The sequence below is a fragment of the Arvicola amphibius genome, chromosome 8 (assembly GCF_903992535.2).
Source record: "Arvicola amphibius chromosome 8, mArvAmp1.2, whole genome shotgun sequence".
Classification (NCBI taxonomy): domain Eukaryota; kingdom Metazoa; phylum Chordata; class Mammalia; order Rodentia; family Cricetidae; genus Arvicola; species Arvicola amphibius.
Genome location: NC_052054.1, coordinates 74,522,855 through 74,540,205, shown reverse-complemented (window position 1 = coordinate 74,540,205; position 17,351 = coordinate 74,522,855). Strand labels below are relative to the sequence as shown.

General features: G+C 51.1%; 1 protein-coding gene across 8 annotated transcripts; it reads right to left on the bottom strand.

The window, feature by feature from the left end:
* Nucleotides 1-3,888: 3,888 nt before the first annotated feature.
* Nucleotides 3,889-13,836, bottom strand: Znf428 (zinc finger protein 428). Of its 8 annotated transcripts, none has more exons than XM_038339250.1 (4): nucleotides 13,406-13,836; nucleotides 12,623-12,706; nucleotides 9,990-10,196; nucleotides 3,889-4,530 (listed from the first exon to the last, which is right to left on the bottom strand). In XM_038339250.1, the coding sequence occupies exons 3-4, from the start codon at nucleotides 10,063-10,065 to the stop codon at nucleotides 4,034-4,036; spliced, it is 573 nt and encodes a 190-aa protein (XP_038195178.1). In that variant the 5' UTR covers nucleotides 10,066-10,196; nucleotides 12,623-12,706; nucleotides 13,406-13,836; the 3' UTR covers nucleotides 3,889-4,033. The 8 variants fall into 8 exon arrangements, with proteins under 8 accessions (XP_038195178.1, XP_038195179.1, XP_038195177.1 ...); XM_038339251.1 differs by having other exon boundaries at nucleotides 12,623-12,702; XM_038339249.1 differs by lacking the exon at nucleotides 13,406-13,836 and adding an exon at nucleotides 12,970-13,141.
* Nucleotides 13,837-17,351: the final 3,515 nt, after the last annotated feature.

Below are 17,351 nucleotides of genomic sequence, written 5' to 3'. Positions count from 1 at the left end.
CTTCCAGAGGAACAGGGTTCAATTCCCAGAAACCACATGGCAGCTCGCAACTGTCTGTGACTCCAGTTCCAGGGAATGTGACACCCTCATACAGACATACATGCAAACAAAACACTAAATGCACATAAAAATTGGAAAAATAAATTACAGAAGACATTTCGGCATGTGAGCTTTCAACAGGGTACCAAAAATGATACAACTCAGCAGACAAAGTGCTTGCCAAGCCTGAGCATCTGTCTGACCCCTGGAGTACAGTGGGAGAGTACAGGGAGACTCCTGCAAACTGTCCAAACACACACTTTTCAAAGACTTTAAATCATGTGCATCGGGTGACTGTGCATGGACAACCGAGGCCAGAAGAGGGCGCCAGATCCCCTGAACTGGAGTTGGGCTGTCAGAAGCCACACTCTCATGGCAGACTTTCAGTGAAGGAGCCAGTTCCTGTTAGACTTTATCTCTGTAGCCTAATACACTTACAATGCAAAGCTCCTTTGCTGAGGCTGGAGCATCCAGGTGACAAGGGGAACAGGTCTCCTCCATGGGAGGTGACCTCTACATGGCTCTGCCAAACTACTGGCCATGAGATTGGGTTTGGCAATCCAGATCTACATTTTTTTTGTTTTGTTTTTTTTTTCCGAGACAGGGTTTGTCTGTGTAACAGCCCTTGTTGTCCTGGAACTCACTCTGTAGACCAGGCTGTCCTCAAACTCACAGAGCTCCGCCTGCCTCTGCCTCTCAAGTGCTGGGATTAGAGGGCTGTGCCATCACAGTCCAACGAGATCTCCATTTCCAACAAAAGCCAGAATATTACTCACCTCTCACAGAGCTGGTATGGAGAATTTCGGGTGCTCTTGCGAACCAGACCTGAGCTGTGAGGCACTGCTTCTGACTTAGTGCTAAGAATATAAGCTCTGGGGGCTGGAGAGATGGCTCAGTGGTTAAGAGCATTGCCTGCTCTTCCAAAGGTCCTGAGTTCAATTCCCGGCAACCAATGAGGTCTGGTGCCCTCTTCTGGCCTGCAGACATACATGCAGACAAACTATTGTATACATAATAAATAAATAAGTATAAAGAAAGAAAGCAACACTGGAAATTCTTATAAAAAAAAAGAAAAAAAATATAAGCTCTGCTCCTTACTGGCTGTGGACTTCCCACACGGGCTCAACCTCGTGGTAGCAGTTCTAAGACGTTCCTGAAAGGGCTGGAGATGTGGCTCATTTGGGAGAGTGATTGTCTAACATGAGCTAAGTAAGTCCTAGCTGCAGTCCCAGCAATGCATAAAGCTGGACTTGGGGGAGGCTCACACCGGTGATCTTAGCACTCAGAGGTGAGAAACTCCAGGTGGCAACACAGTGCATTCAAGGTCAGCATGAACCATGAGACCAAACATAAAACAAATGTCTACAGAAATCTGCCCTGTGGGGACTGGAGTGTAGCTCTGTAGAACACTTGCCCATTATGCACAGGGGCCCTGGGTTCAGTTCTTGGTACTGAAGCCTGCCTGGCCCTCTGCACCTTTCAGCTTCCTGCTGTCACCAGGCCTCCCCTTGTCCGCTCCACTCCCTCTCAAGCACCCCAAGCAGGCCCCTACCTCAGACCTCCCCCCAGCACTCCCTCGGACAACCCTGGAGCTTTCAAACAGACTGCTGCTGCAGCCCATGACGGTCTTGAACTTCTCCTGCCTCAGCCCCCAGAATGCTGGGATTACCGAAATGTGTCACAAAGCCTAGCTCCACACTTTGCAATGGCTTGTCTAACGACACAACCCTCAGGGGCTGGGGCATAGCTGCTGCAAGTCACATGCCACTAAAGAAACTCGGAGAATCAGCTGGGTGAGCCCGGCACCCGGTGCTTTTCTCCACATGAAGCAATGAGACAGGCCTGGTCCACCGTGAGCACAGACTTCCTGGTGCCATTCTGGTAATTTGGGTCCTATTCTTAGAGGCTCCTAGCTACCAAGCTCCTATGAGCTAACACATGTAATGCAACTCCGAGCAGGGCTTGGCAACAGTAAACACTTGGTAAATGGTAGCTATTATTATAATCGGCATTTGATTTTTAAAGCAGCTTTGGTGCCAGGCTTCTACCAATTAGTATGGCCTATCTCAAAGCCTCATTTCTTAGTCTTTCTGGTGTGTGTACTGTTTTTTCGAGACAGGGACATCACTCTTCCTAAGCCCAGGCTAGCCTTGAACTCTCAGCCATGTGTCACACCCTCCATAGTGCTGGGATTCCGAGCCTGAACACTATGTGCAGCACCAGGACACCCAATTTCCAGAAGGCTGTGACGCCTGGGCACTCTGCTGTCCTCAACCCCAGTGTCTGCCTTAACCCCGCAGCCACTCCAGCCTTCCTTACCATCCCAGGGGGTGCAGCCACTCCAGCCTTCCTTACCATCCCAGGGGGCTCCTGCCTGTCCAGCCAGGAAACAGTTCCACAACTGCCATCTTCCACCTGTTCCCTTCCTAGGCAGAACTAAGAGATTTAAAGTTACAGCCCCTTTGTGGTGTCTTAAGTAGGTGGCCCATAGGTTCATGTATTTGATGCTTCATCACCAGGGGGTCACCCCAGTCCCCACTTGAAAGGACCAGGAGGTGTGGCCTTCTTGGAGGAAATGTGTCACTTCAAAATCCCACGCCAAGTCCAGTCTGTCTCTGTGCCTTCTGCTCGAGGAACAGAATGCAGCTTTCAACTACTTCTCCAGCACCATGATTGCCACAATAATGGATTAAACTTTTGAAACCGCAAGCAAGCCCCGCTAAATGCCTTCTTTTGTAAGAGTTGCCCTGGTCATGGTGTCTCTTCACAGCAACAGTGACCAAGGTTCCATTCTACAACAGTTTACCCTTCTTTTGTTTTTTCTTCATGGCATTTACCCCTCCTAATATATGTGCCATCTTTTTTACTGTATCTTCAAAGTCAACTCACAGGGCCCATGTCCGCTCCATGGCTAGCTCACAACAGCCTGTATTCCAGGGAATCTGACGCCCTCTTCTGTTCTCCTTGAGCACTACACACACATAAATTTTACTTAATGGTGCATTCACAACATTTAGCACGTGGGAGGTACCCAAAACTGTTAGAGATCCAGCTCTTGAAGAGGTCAGTCATACAAATCAAGGGCAATGCCAGGGGTGCTGGGATCACATCACAGTTCTGCTTTGGTATGAGTTCCTGGAATCTTTGACTCCAAATAGATAAAGCCCATGGCCAGGTACCACACACTGAGGCAGCACGGGAGCCCACGATCACTCTAAAGGTAGTCCTCTTTGTAGGAGGGATCAATGATGTAGCAGGCTGCTCGTAGCCTTCCTGGCCGCTGCAAACCACATCCTCCGAGGGGCTTGGCTAGCTATCCTTTCCCAGGCTCCTTTGCAGCTGGCTGCAGCTATGCAAATGACTTTCCAGCAGGGGCACCATGGGGGAAGTGGCTTATGCCACTGGTAGGCACCTCTTGCAAACTCCCTGTCCTCTACCAATAAGCCAGGCAGGACACCCAGCATGGATCATAAGGGTGGCCTGAACCCCAGGACTCCTAGCTAAGGATAATGGTTTTGTGCCTGAGATTCTGGGGCTAAGGCAATAGAAACACAAATTGAAATCCAGCAGAACCTTGTCTCAAAGAAAAATGAAGCCAGGCAGTGGTGGCGCACACCTTTAATCCCAGCACTCGGGAGGCAGAGGCAAGCGGATCTCTGTGAGTTTGAGACTGGGATTAAAGGCGTGCACCACCACCTCCCTGGATGGACCTTTCCTAACATGCTCAAAGGCCAAGGTTTAATCCCCAGCATCACATAAAATCAGTCCCGGGGGTGCATGTTGGTAATCACGGCACTCAGGAGGGAAGCAGAGGGACGCTGGTGCAGACCGCATTCACCACACTCAGTCACACATAGAATCTGGCTTTTATTCATTCTGCCCTTCACATGTCTACTGCTAAGACAACACACATGGGTGGGACCCCCAGCCCTGACTGCAGCTTCCTCAGCCCCTGCTCCTACCCACCCCTCCACCAGCTCCCTGGTGGCCCTACCTAAACCTCACCCCGGGCATGTAGCATGAAGTGACCATGCAGTTCCCCGAGGTTGTCAAAGGAGTCCTCACACTCCGTACAGTGGTAGGTACCCCCCTCCTCCTCATCTTCATCTCCATCCCGCCCTGCTGGCCGGCTCTCCCCAGTGCGAGATGGCTCCTCCTCTTCTTCACCAAGAGCCCTGCCTTCAGGGGCTGGGGCTTCTTGGATTGCTGTTGCAGGACAGCAGAGTCGGCAAGGTGGGGTACCGGGTGGGGCCTCTGCTAGCGGTGATCGGCCACAGAGCTGGCAGGGCTGTGCAGGTGGGCCAGCAGGCTGAGCTGCCCGGGGCGCCCGGCGAGATGGGCCTCCCCTGCTCCCACCCATGCGCTGTTTCACCTTATAGCCAGGGTCATATTCAGGGTCATCAGTGGTCTCCTCTTCTTCCTCTTCCTCCTCCTCCTCCTCAGAGTCGGGCTCTGAAAGAGTGTATTCAGAGTCAGAAGAATGCTCCGGGCCTGTTGGGGCAGGTAGGAGAGACATAGCATCAGGGCTGTGTCCAGCTGCCCCCTTGATCTCCCTTCAAGCTCACTGTATGGCAGGACAGCTTTGCACAACAAAGATGCGATGAATCTATGTGTCTAGCCAATGAGTGCCTGCAAGTGCTACATTTGTCATCTGTAATGCCAGAACTCAAGGAGGCTGAGGCAGAAGAATCACACAAGCTCCAGGCCAGCTGGCTTACAGAGAATGAGACACTGTCTCAAATGAAAAACAGACTCATGGGCATCAGCCGTGGGGTAGACAGCAGACAGTATGTGTGTGCTCACCCAGCTCTTAGAGCAACACCTGCACCAATCCAGAAAACGAAGCATTAGAACAGGTATACGAATCACTCACCTGCGACCACACAGTCTACCAGAGAGCTAAATATGACAATGTTCTACAGTGGACCATTCCAGGAAAGCAAGCATCAGAATAGGTAGCAAAATAGTACATTAAAATGCAGTACATGAAAATAAGACAATGTTTTTTCCCCATCTGTATAAGTGTATGTGTGTAGTGCACGTAGAGATGTGTGCTGTGGAATATTAGTTTAAGATGTGTTACATTCGTTTATGCTGTGGAATATTTAATGATGCAAAGAGGTGCTGCATTCTTTTCTGTTGCATTTGTTTAACTCTGTGAAGCTGTGATTCTTTGCCTGTCTAAAACACCTGATTGGTCTAATAAAGAGCTAAATGGCCAATAGCTAGGCAGGAGAGGGATAGGCAGAGCTGCCAGGCAGAGAATAAATATAAGGAGAAAAAGAGAAGAGGGAGAAGTTGAGAAGAGGAGGAGAGAGGATACCAGGGGCCAGCCATCCAGCTACACAGCAAGTCACTGAGGAAGGAAACAAAGACAGAATAAAGGTAAAAAGCCAGGAGGCAAAATTGTAGTTAAAAAAAATGGGTTAAATTAAGTTAGAAAAGCCAGCTAGAAACAAGCCAAGCAAGCCGGGCGGTGTTGGCACACACCTTTAATCCCAGCACCGGGTAGGCAGAGGCAGGCAGATCTCTGTGAGTTGGAGGCCAGCCTGGTCTACAGAGCTAGTTCCAGGACAGGCTCCAAAGCTACAGAGAAACCCTATCTCAAAAAACAAACAAACAAACAAACAAACAAACAACAACAACAAAAACCAAAGAAAGAAACAAGTCAAGCTAAGGCAGGACATTCATAAGTAAGAATAAGTCTCCATGTATTTATCTGGGAGATGGGTGGTGAGCCCCAAAAAAGTCAAAACAAATAAACAAAAAAAACCCCACTGTGCCTGTGGAGAGGCCAGAAGTCAACAGTGGTGTTTTCCTTAATACCTGCCACCTTATTTTTTTAGATGGGGTTTCTTACTGACCTACTTGACTAACCTAACCAGACAATACCAAGACCCTCCTGCCTGTGCCTTCTAGCAGTGGCATCCCAGGTGCGGAGACAACGGTGGGTTTTTACGTGGGCGCTGGAGTCCTGGACTCCTGATTCCACAGCAAGTATTTTTACATACTGATTTATCCCCTGTCCATTTTGTTGAGTGACCAGGTTCTCAAACAGTCTAGGGTTGACCTTGAACTCCCAAAAGCTTGGATTAGACTGGCACCACTATACCTGACTTTCCTGTTGTTTTTAGAAGACAGAACACATATACACGCATATGTACCTATGTATGTATGTATGGATGGATGGATGTATGGATGTATGAATGGATGGATGGATGGATGTACGTATTATGTGTTTCAAGCTGGCCTTCATCTTACCCCAGCTTCTAAGTGCTGGGATTACAAATATCCATTTCGATACACAAGTCAATTAAAATGCTCAGTTTTAAGTATAGGCACATTATTGCAATTTCAGGGCATAAAGTACATATAGACAAGTTTGAGTTTAAAAACATGATCAGATGCTGGCAAGATGGCTCAGTGTTAAAGGTGCTTGCTGCTAAGCCTGATGACCTGAGTTTGATTCCCAGGACCCACACAGCAGAGGAAGAAAAACAGCTCTCAATAGTTGTCCTGTGACCTACATTTCTGGTACCATGAGGGTATACCCACCTTCATTAAATCAATATACAAAATAACAAAAGCTTTTAAATAAAAAACACGAAGTGATGAATAAATACACGAGCAGCTAGTCTGTGGCCACACGATGCTGGGGTCTCCATGGTCAAGATGCCTGCTGCAGCCACACTGCAAAGGGCCTGCTGGAAGTACCCCACTGGACTGTGGCAAAACCTCCCTCTGCATCCACTCAGTCCCTGTGCGTCCTCCAGCAGCTCACAGAGATGGTGTTTCTACCCTCACCACTCACATCACCAAGGCAAAAAGCTCGGAGCTCATCACCTATCCTCTGCAGGCACCGTGGTGGGCCTTCGCATCCCTTTCTGCAGATCACACTCCAAGCCTGTCTTCCAGCACACTGATTACCCTATTACCCTATTTCACAGCAGCCCCCCAGTACTGTTCATGCCCTACCCCGCCTTAATTCTTCCCTTATAGTCCAATCAACTGCACAGTAATTACCTGTACTGATGTTTCTTCTTGTCCCTAAGAGACGTGGTGATTGTGTGGTGGCTCTGTAACTCTGAGTGCTGAGCATCTGTGGGATGCTTCTTGTCTATGTTGTCCCCTCTGCTATGGATGCTCTGTCCTTTTCCCTTTAGGACCCAGGGCAAAGCTCCCTCCTTGGTGAGCCACCCCAGATCACCTCATCCTAGTTAGCCAGTCATCTTTTCTACTGGCCTCCCACCATCCCCTCTGAGAGTCCCAGGGCTGTGGCATCTGTGCCCAGGTGCCTCCCCAAACCTAAGCAGGCCCTCAGTATCCATCCACTGCACCCCTCCCAGTCTCAGGACTATTTCATTGTCCCTGCCCCATTCTGCTGCCCTCTCACTTTCTACATATATCCCCTGAGTCCTAAGTGTCCCTCTGCACACTGTCCCACACTATGTCCACTTGGCCCCTCCTATTCAGGCTTCAGGACCCAGCGCAGGCAAACCTCTGACAGCCACTTCCCTGATGGTCCTGGCTCTTGCTGCCCCCATCACTGTCCAGAGGCTGTGGCTTTCGAGACCTGATCTTGGGTTCCCACCTCAGTCTAGTAGAGGACAAGGGGTCATGACTGATGGAGAGCCCAAGCCCTGAGCTCCCACCTCCAGGAGGCTTTTCCGTCGGCTCCTTCCTGTGAAGACTCTTCCATGCTCTACCAACAACTCCAGCTCAGTGTTACCTCCTCTATGAAGCCTCCTTGGAACTTGAGGTGGTCAGTGGCTCTCTCTGGGCTTGCCCAACCCAGCAATAACATCACCTAGGCCTGAAGACTCAAGGCAGGCCCTTGGTGAACCCAGCTCCAATTTTCTGTTAAGTCAGAGTGGGTGTGATTCTATTCACTAACAGGCTCCAGCCTTGTGCCAGGGTCCCACGTTCTCTCCCCTCTGATCTCACTCTCCAGAGTCCTCAGTGCTCACTATGACCTCATGAAGTTGCTTGTGATGAGCCATCCGGTCGTCGTCCTTGGCTACCAAATCTTGCATGCTTTACCATGACTTCTAGGAGCTCAAGCCCCTTTGCACCCGCCATGCATTCTCCATCAAAGAGATCCTCCAAGCCCGGCATGGCTCCGGCACCGGCACCCACTGGGCCCTCCATGCCCACCACAGCTCCCATACCTCCAGCTTCCTTGAAGACCACCAAAGCGGCGGTGCCCAGCAGTCCCTCAGTGCATCCTAAGTCCCCTAACTTGGTCATGAGCCCCAGTAGCTCCAAGTCTACCAGATCAACGGGTACTAAGACAGCTCCTTCAACCCGTCCCAGCAGCAGATCCCAAGGCCACAGCAAGACAAGAACACCCAGTCGGCTGAGCACTGACACCAAGGCCAGGAGGGCCAGCAAGGGCAGGAAAAGCGGCAAGACTGGCATCGTGGAACAACATCAGCAAAAACGCACACATAGCCGGGGGCGAACTCCAGGCAGGAGGGGAAGCCACAGCTCCAAGACGTCCCCCAGCAGAACAAGTACTCCTATCAGCAAGAGAACCCATTCCGCCAAACCAGGTGTGGCCAAGAAGGCGATGACACCTATGACACCTACTTCCGACCGCAAACAAAGCCGAGACAAGAGTTATACCCAATCTAGAACCAGTACACAGGAAAGAAGTGCCAGCCAGCCTAGAAACATGCACCAGGAAAAGAGCCCCAAGCAGCCAGGGGCCTCAGACCTGGGGAGCAGCTCTAGAGTATCTGCAATCCCCAGTAGGGCCAAGAGCCACAGCTTAAGTAGGATGGTCTTAATGAGCTCTAGCAAGTCTCCTGTGCCATCCAGGAGAGCCAAGAGCTATAGCCAGGTGATGTCCCCCAGCAGGGAACAGACTCACACCGTGACTGATCTGACTGACTTGTCAGGCATGGTCAAGAGTTACAAGCAGGACAGCAGCCTCAGCAGGACCAAAAGCTTTAGCCGCTCTAGGACCCCGAGCAGGACCCGAAGTCACAGCCGCTCCAGGACCCCCAGAAGGTCAAGAAGTCACAGTCACAAGAGGACCCAGAACCGGGTGAGAAGTTACAGCTGGAAGAGAAATCGTAGTAGGGCAAGAAGTCGAACGCGGAGGGGCACACCCACCCAGATGAGACACAGCAAGTCCAGAACGCACAGCCAGGGGAAACGTCACAGCCCACGGAAAGCTCTAGGAAGGGAAAGAAGTCGAGTGAGGTCTAGGACTTCCAGTGAGGAAGAAAGTCGCAGCCAATCCAGAGGGACCCGAGAGAGACATCATAGCCGATCCAGAACTGCCAGGAAGAAGGGGCACAGGCTGTCTAGGATGCCTAGCAGTGAAAGCAGGTACAACCAGTCTAGAACCCCCAGCACAGACACAGCCCGCAGCAGGCCTAGAGCCTCCATCAAGAAGAGAGCACAGAGCCGATCCACCATTTCCAGCAAGGAAAGGCACCGTAGCCAATTGAGAGCCACCAGCAAGGAGACCTCCCGAAGCCACTCTAGAACCCACAGCAGGGACCAAGAACATGGCCACCATGGAACCCACAGCAGGGACCGAGAACACGGCCACACTAGAACCCACAGCAGGAACCGAGAACACGGCCACACTAGAACCCACAGCAGGAACCGAGAACACGGCCACCCTGGAACCCACAGCAGGAACCGAGAACACGGCCACACTAGAACCCACAGCAGGAACCGAGAACATGGCCACCCTGGAACCCACAGCAGGGACCGAGAACACAGCCAGTCTAGAACCTCCACCAAGGACCAAGAATACAACCAAGCTACAGCCCCTGAGAGCCTCCCAGGGAAGCCATCTCCTGCCAGGACCAGTAGTTCTAGCCAGAAGAGAGCCCACAACAAGGAAAGGGGTCACTCCTCCTCGCAGCCTCCCAAGGGAAGCCAAGCCCAGGAATCCAGCGTCACCAACACCACAACTTCTAAGGCTATCTCACCTGGGGAAAGGTCTTCATCGTCTTCCTCCAAGCTGGCGTAGCCTCCAGTCTCAGCGGGCTCACGGGTCTCTGTCATGGCCAGGGGAGGGGGACAAGAGACGGGAGCAGAGCAGCAACTGGGCAGGGTCCCTCCCCGGCCAGCTCTCCCAGTCACACCTCCAGCCACAAGCTCTTCTATCGCAGAGTGTTGGCAGGTAGCGAGGGATGCTGGACATGGGGAAAGGAAAAGCCTGTGGTGACTCAATAAATTTTTACGTAACACTTGTCCCCATTCCGAGTCCGCTGTGTGCTCAGTGCTGGGGTGAGGCCTTTGTTCTGTCTCGACTGCACACAGAACCCTGACTCCGCAGACTCTGCCTCCTGGAGGTCTCAACAAGACTTTGTGGTTCTTATTCAGTAGAGTAGGGAGAGACGATGGCCCTAGTTATTTAAAGGGAGGTACTGGCACTGGCACGAATCATAACTAAGTATAAAAGGAAGGGAACTGTGCCAGGCATTAACCCTTCAGCTGTCCATGGTAGGGAGGTCTAGGGCTGAGGGAGGACACCTCGTTAGTTATCAGGGACACGGGAAACTTGTTATAGCTGAAACACTAACTACCCTGGAAATAGTTTCTTTTAGTTTTGTTTTTCAAGACAGGGTTTCTCCATTGCTTTGGAGCCTGTCTTGGAATTAGCTCTTGTAGACCAGACTGGCCTCTAACTCACAGAGATCCGCCTGCCTCTGCCTCTTGGAAGTGCTGGGATCAAAGGTGAGTGCCACCACTGCCTGGCATTTGCGAGACAGGAATTCAAATATCCTAGGCTGACCTTGAATTTTCTTTTTTTTAAAAAAAATATTTATTTATTATGTATACAATATTCTGTCTGTGTGTATTTCTGCAGGCCAGAAGAGGGCACCAGATCTCATTACAGATAGTTGTGAGCCACCATGTGGTTGCTGGGAGTTGAACTCAGGACCTTTGGAAGAGCAGGCAATGCTCTTAACCTCTGAGCCAGCTCTCCAGCCCTAACCTTGAATTTCTGATACTCCTGAATCTACCCTGGAAATGCTGGATATCAAACCTGGGGTGCACACTACCAACTGAGCCACATTGCCACCTTTCAGTTTTTCCTGGCTTGAAATGGGGCTTCCTGTATCCTGGATTGGCCTCAAGGTCAAAGTAAGTAGCCACAGATGACCTTGAATTCCAGATCTTCCTGCCAAGTGCCAGGATTATACACGCACCACCATGCCTAGAGTGTCAGGCATCAATTTACACTAATTTGTGAAAATCAGACTAGGTTTGAACCCAAATTGGTCCTTTTCTGACTATAGATTCAAACAGGACCAAACTTCTCTTGCCTGTGTCCTTCTCTGGAAAGTCTCCCACCGGGCCTTGACTAGTATACTCAGTACCGCACAAAAACAGCTCCCTTGAAGCAGAAGAGGAAGGAAGGAACAGAAAGGACCAGCAGGTAATCCAAAGCCCAAGATCACAGGTCACCTCACCAGACTGGTGGTTGAACAAAGAATCATAGCCATACTTTGAGCAGCAGTAAACTCAGCCCACACCTGCAATCCAGCCCTTAGGCTGACAGGAACCAAAGTTAGTTTAAGGTCATCGTTGACTACAAAGAGTTTGAGGCCAGTCTGGGCTATATGAGACCCTGCCTCACAAACAGATTCATAGAACTTGCAGGTACCTTGCCAAGCCAGCTACTCCAGACTTCTGGAGGGTGCATACAGGCCCTTTATAGTGTGTGTGTGTGGGGGGGGGGGACTCGTACCTCTGCAGTTTCTGTCTGGAATTTTCTCCTTCCTCCTTGTGGGCCTTGGAGAACTAATTTTCACCTTGCAAAGCCCACCTATAAACATATTCTGCACTTCTCCTCAGCCCTAATAGCCCATCTTCCTCCTACAACAACTGTGAGAGGGCCCCATGGGGCCAGTGTAGGACTAACAAGCACGGTATCCTCACACTTGCCATAGACGATTGCTAGACAGACCAGGTTGGCCTTGAACCCGCAACCCTCCAACCTCAGCCTCCCGGGTAAAGGATTGTAGATATTCACCCCTCCATCTGGCTCAGCCTCACTGGAAACTTGACAAAGCCTGTACGTTAGGCACTGAAGACACAATGGTAGGCAGCGCACACTATCTTTTTCAAAGCCCTGATGTCAAGTACACAGGCAGCTGAAGCAGGAAGTGTGAGTGACGTCAATGGTGGGGGAACTTAAAGGTCTCCTGGAACCTGAAGGAGGCTTTTCAAGGACAGAATCGGTAACCGGCAAGGAACAGCTCTCATTATTACTCTCATTATTACCGATCACAGGGAGACCCCCTCTAACTCTGGAGTTCTACATTCTGCCTGGGAAAACTGAAAACAACTGGTTTCTATTTTAGATAAATATTTATTATACATGCTCATGAAGTACTCATTCTCCCCCTTTCTGTTTTGAGATCGGGTCTCACGATGCAGCCAGAACTGACCTAAAATTCCCGGTCCTCCTGCCCCAGCCTTAGGGTGCTGGAATTATAGGCATTTGACACCACACCAGGGTTTAACTGTTATTTTACTTGGTTACCACAGCAGGGATGGTCAGGACTTTCCTTGGGGTGACTTGGGGACAACCATCCCTTTACAAACTCACATTACACAAAGCTCCTTCCAGAATGTTCCGGGTGTCAGGTGGAACCATCCCTCAGTACAGAAATCCTGTACGCAGCCAGACTTACTTCCAAGATGGTAGAGGTAAAAAAAGAAAAAGAAAAACATCCTCAGCACTACAGGTGAAAATCATCTGGGCGTGGTGGTGCATCCCTGCAAACTCCGCACTTGGGAGATTAGAAATCCTAGGTCATCCTCCACAATATTGTGGGTTCAAGGCCAGCCAGGGCTACGTGGAACCGTCTCCCCCGCCTCCCACAAAGGCAAATACTGTGGCCCGGACCCCAGACAACACTGAGCGGAGATGGTATGAGTGAACACAATAGCTACCTTTCCGCACAACGCTAAGATAGGACAAGGGCTCGGATAAACCCCGATACCAGACAATGCCTGGTGACAACTTCCCACGATGCCTTGGGCCTTTAACGACCACCTTCTAAGACGCCAAGCACCGTCAGGCTTCTCGCGGAAAGCGTGTGCGACACACACACACACACACACACACACACACACACACAAAAAGGGACGCCCTCCGGGAGCCCAGGCCCAGCCCCAGAATGCCCCAGGCTCGTAAACCGCCTGGCCCACCAGCTCCCACAAAGCCGCGAGGCGAAGCTGGGGGACGTTCCGAGCCGCGTGCTGGCAGAAGCAGCAAAGGACTCTCGGGCCGGTCACCCTGCCAAGGCGCCGCGGGCTCCCGTCATGCAGCGGGGCTGTATTGCCCGCTTCCCGGCATGCCCCGCGCACCCCGAGCACGGACACTCACCGACGCCGGCAGCCCCGGCTCGGGCTCGGCGGTGGCGGCTGCAAGGCCGGGCACTGCGCCTGCGTTCAGGGAGCCTAGGCGAGCGAGCGAGCGAGCGAGGGGCGAGCGGGGCTCAGGGCGCGTGCGCGGCCAGACGGACCATTCTTGGCCGTCGGTGGGAAGAGGGGCTCAGAGATTCGCGCAAGCTGCCGAGCTCGCGCCGGCGCGGGTGTCGGGCTCCGCGGCTCACGGCCCCGCAGGACTTGGTACAGTCCGCGGCACGGAGCGTCGAACGGAGCGGGCGAGCGCGGAGGTGCGGACGCGCCTTATAAATAGAGGATGCCTTGGGGTGGCGGGGTGGGGGCATAAGGACTCGGCCTGGATCCCGGGGTTGGAGGCTCACTCATCTGCATAATCCTAGCGCGGGACAAAGGAAGGCCTCCCACACTGGAGGATGTGATTTGCATATTCCCGGAGAGGCTGTCCTTCCGAGCGCAGTGATTAGCATATGGATGGTTGGGGGGGGGGGGGACCTGAACTGAGCGCATGCGTGTAGGGACTGCGCGAAGTAAACTGGTCTCCTTGTCCTGAAAACTACCAAAGGTCTAGGATCCGGTTCTCTCCCCTGCCACCCAGGATAAATCTTTATTGCCCACCTGTGAATTAGGCCCGCACGTGGTTTCTGCGTTTCGAGAAATCTGCCCACCGCCCCCCCCCATCTAAGGAAGACGAACCACCTTTGTTTAGACGAAAACTTAGTACTGCAGACCTGGAAGAGGTGGAGAGTAGGAGGCTGTGGGTGCCAGAAATGCCTGCCCCAGTCCGGGGTTCTGCAAGGACTTCCAGGGCTGACTTTTAAGCCAAGTCTGAACTGGAGCCAACTAGAATGGGAGTCTCTAGGCGGAGGAAACAGCTAATGCAAATGCCCAGAGGCAAAGGAGTGTCAGCATTCTTAGAGGAAGTGAAGGCAGCTTCTTTTGTGTGGAACACAACTGGGGAGGAGAAAAATCTAAAGGTGTTTGCTTCTTTTTTTTTTTTTTTCTTTTTTTTTTTTGAGGCCGGCTAGCCTCTAACTCCCTCCACGAGAATGACCTTGAACACCGCCTCTGGAGTGCTGAAATGACGGGCCCACGGCAGCAAGCCCAACTCCTGTAGGTGACTTTAAAGAGCTATAAGTTCGTGCCGACTGTACGTAGCCAGCACCACAACTCCGCCCGTGCTGGGGAGAACTGATTTTAATCACTAGCCACCTAAAACGCTCCGGTGGAGTCCACCACACCGTAGAAAAGGAAAGGTTTTGCTTTGTTTTGTTTCTGAGACCGCGTCTCCCAGTGGTTTTCATACAAGAGAACCTCAGCTTCCCAAACGCTGGGATGACAGGGCTGCGTCACCAGACCTGGCCTCTCAGTCAAAGCTCTGACCCTGACATCTTTTCTGGCCCCACCCCCTTTTTATCAGGTCCCGATCCCAGCACTTCAAACACAGTCAGCTCTTTACTGTCTCATGCTTTGATCTTACCATTCGCTTTTTCTGAGAATGCTCTCCCCCCTGCTGCTTTCTGTTTACTCTGCCTTGGCACTGATGTCAACCTGAGGGGCCTTCCTTGATGACATAGCACCTGCAGACTGAGTGAATTAGGGAGACTGACACAGCGCCTGTTTCAGTAAACGAGGCGCTTTTGATGGTGGGCTGAAGTGTGGTGCAGAGTGCCTCGGGCTTTGTGGTCCTTTCTATCTCTTTCACTTTGTATGAAATTTCCCATAATAACAAAATAAAGCAGTAAACCACATCTCCTCTCTCTATCCGTGTGTGTGTGTGTGTGTGTGTGTGTGTGTGTGTGTGTGTCTGTGTTTTAGACAGGGTCTTACTATGTTGTCCTGATCTGGAGCTTGCTACATAGACTTGGCTGCTGCTTGTCTCCCAGATGCTAGGATTAAAGGGTGTGACCTTAAACCGGGCGGTGGTGGCGCACGCCTTTAATCCCAGCACTCGGGAGGCAGAGGCAGGCGGATCTCTGAGTTCGAGGCCAGCCTGGTCTATAAGAGCTAGTTCCAGGACAGGCTCTAGAAACTACAGGGAAACCCTGTCTCGAAAAACCAAAAAAAAAAAAAAAAAGGGTGTGACCTTTTTGGTTTGTTTGAGGCAGGGTTTCTCTCCATAGACCAGACTGACCTAAGCCTAAAAGACCTGCCTACCTCTGCCTCCCAAGTGCTGGGATTAAAGGTGTGAGCACCACCCAGGCTGGCTACAAATTCAGTCTCCTAAGGCAGCCTCTGAAGGGCTAACGACACCCAGCTGACATTTTAATAGCCTTCTTTACAATTTAAAAGCAAGCATTAAGCTTTTTTGTTGGGTGGGGGGAGGCGACATGCAGTCTTGCTAAGTAGCTAGGAGTGACCTGGAGCTTGCCCTGGAGACCAAGATGCTAAGAAACTTGCTTAGACCCTTGTGCCTCTGCTCCCTGAAGATTGAAGATGTGTACTACCGTGCCTAGCTCTGAAATTGTCTTCTGTTTTTGTTTTTAAAACAGAATTCCTTCATATAGCCCTGGCTGTCCTGGAACTCACTCTATAGATCAGGCTGGCCTTGAACTCACAGAGATTCTCCTGCCTCTGCCTCTCTAGTGCATGTTCCATCACCATCAAAATTTCTGGCAAAATTGTTTACTAACTAGCTGATAGCCTGTTTCCTTCATCAAAATTTCATGAGGGTCAGCATAGGGTCCCCCTTTCACCCTGAGTCCTTAGAGCCTAGAACAGGATCAAATTTTAGATGCCTGCTAAATTGGAACAACTTGTTGTGTGTCCGTGTGTCTCATGTCTGTGGAGGGCTATTTATTCATAGCAGACTGTGCCGAACCTTAACAACATCATAAGCAGTTACTGTTTGATTGTTTGAGTAAAGATCTCACTGTATATCTCTGGTCTCAAAAACTCACAGCGATCCAACTGCCTCATCTTCCCAGTTGCTGGGATTACAGGCATGCCTAGACTGATGATGTTGCCCAGGCTGACCCTAAACTCTTCACTTCAAACAGTTGGTAGAGACAGGATGAATGGAGTTGGAAGTGTCTCTAGAGAATAGTGTGGGAGTTGGGGGGGACGACTCAGAGGTGGGGCTAGTAAGTCATGAGAAAGGGAAGAGGATAGGCCAACCAGAGACAGGACTGTTTTAATGACTGGATGAAGACAATGCCTATATAGATTCACAAATTTCTGGCTCTGGTGGTTTATGCCCATAATCCCAGTTTTTTAGAAGCTAAGTCAGAGGGTTACCATGAGTTCAAGACCAGACTGGGTTAAACTACAAGATGCTGTCTCAAAAAGCAGAGACAAAACAAAGCCTGCCACTCCTCCCACACCCCACCCTGCCCATTTCCCACCCCACCCCCCAAAAAGAAACAACCAAATTGGGGCAGAGTGGAGGGAGATGACCCTGTGAAGTCTGCCCCTTTACCTTCCTCTACATCAGAATCCCCATCGCTCCCCTGCCCACCCCTGCATCTCCCTCTCCCAGCGGTACAGCAGTGGACAGAGGGACAGACACACAGCCACCCCAAAACTTGTTCTCTCCTCAGTTTAATGGTGGTTAGTGGGATTGCCAAACCCCCCTCCCTATCCCTTCCCCGCCCCGTACAAAAATGTGTTTTGTTTTTTAAACAAGAAAAAGGGGCAAAAGCCAGGAATGGGGGAGAGGGGTGCAATCTGATATTTTTCATACAGATTTTTGATTTTTTTAATATATTATATATAAAACCATAGAGACCACACATCCCTTCCAAGCTTCCTCCCCTCCCCGGGGGGCCTGGAGGAGAGATGGGGAAGGCCCCCCAGGAGTGGGTGGACAGACAAATATGGGATGGGAAAGACGTGGGGGTGGAGATGGAGGGAAGGGAAGCCGCCCAGGAACCCGGAAAGGGGGACTGGATAAGGGTTGGGGTTGTTTCCCTCACTGCCCCCATCAGAGT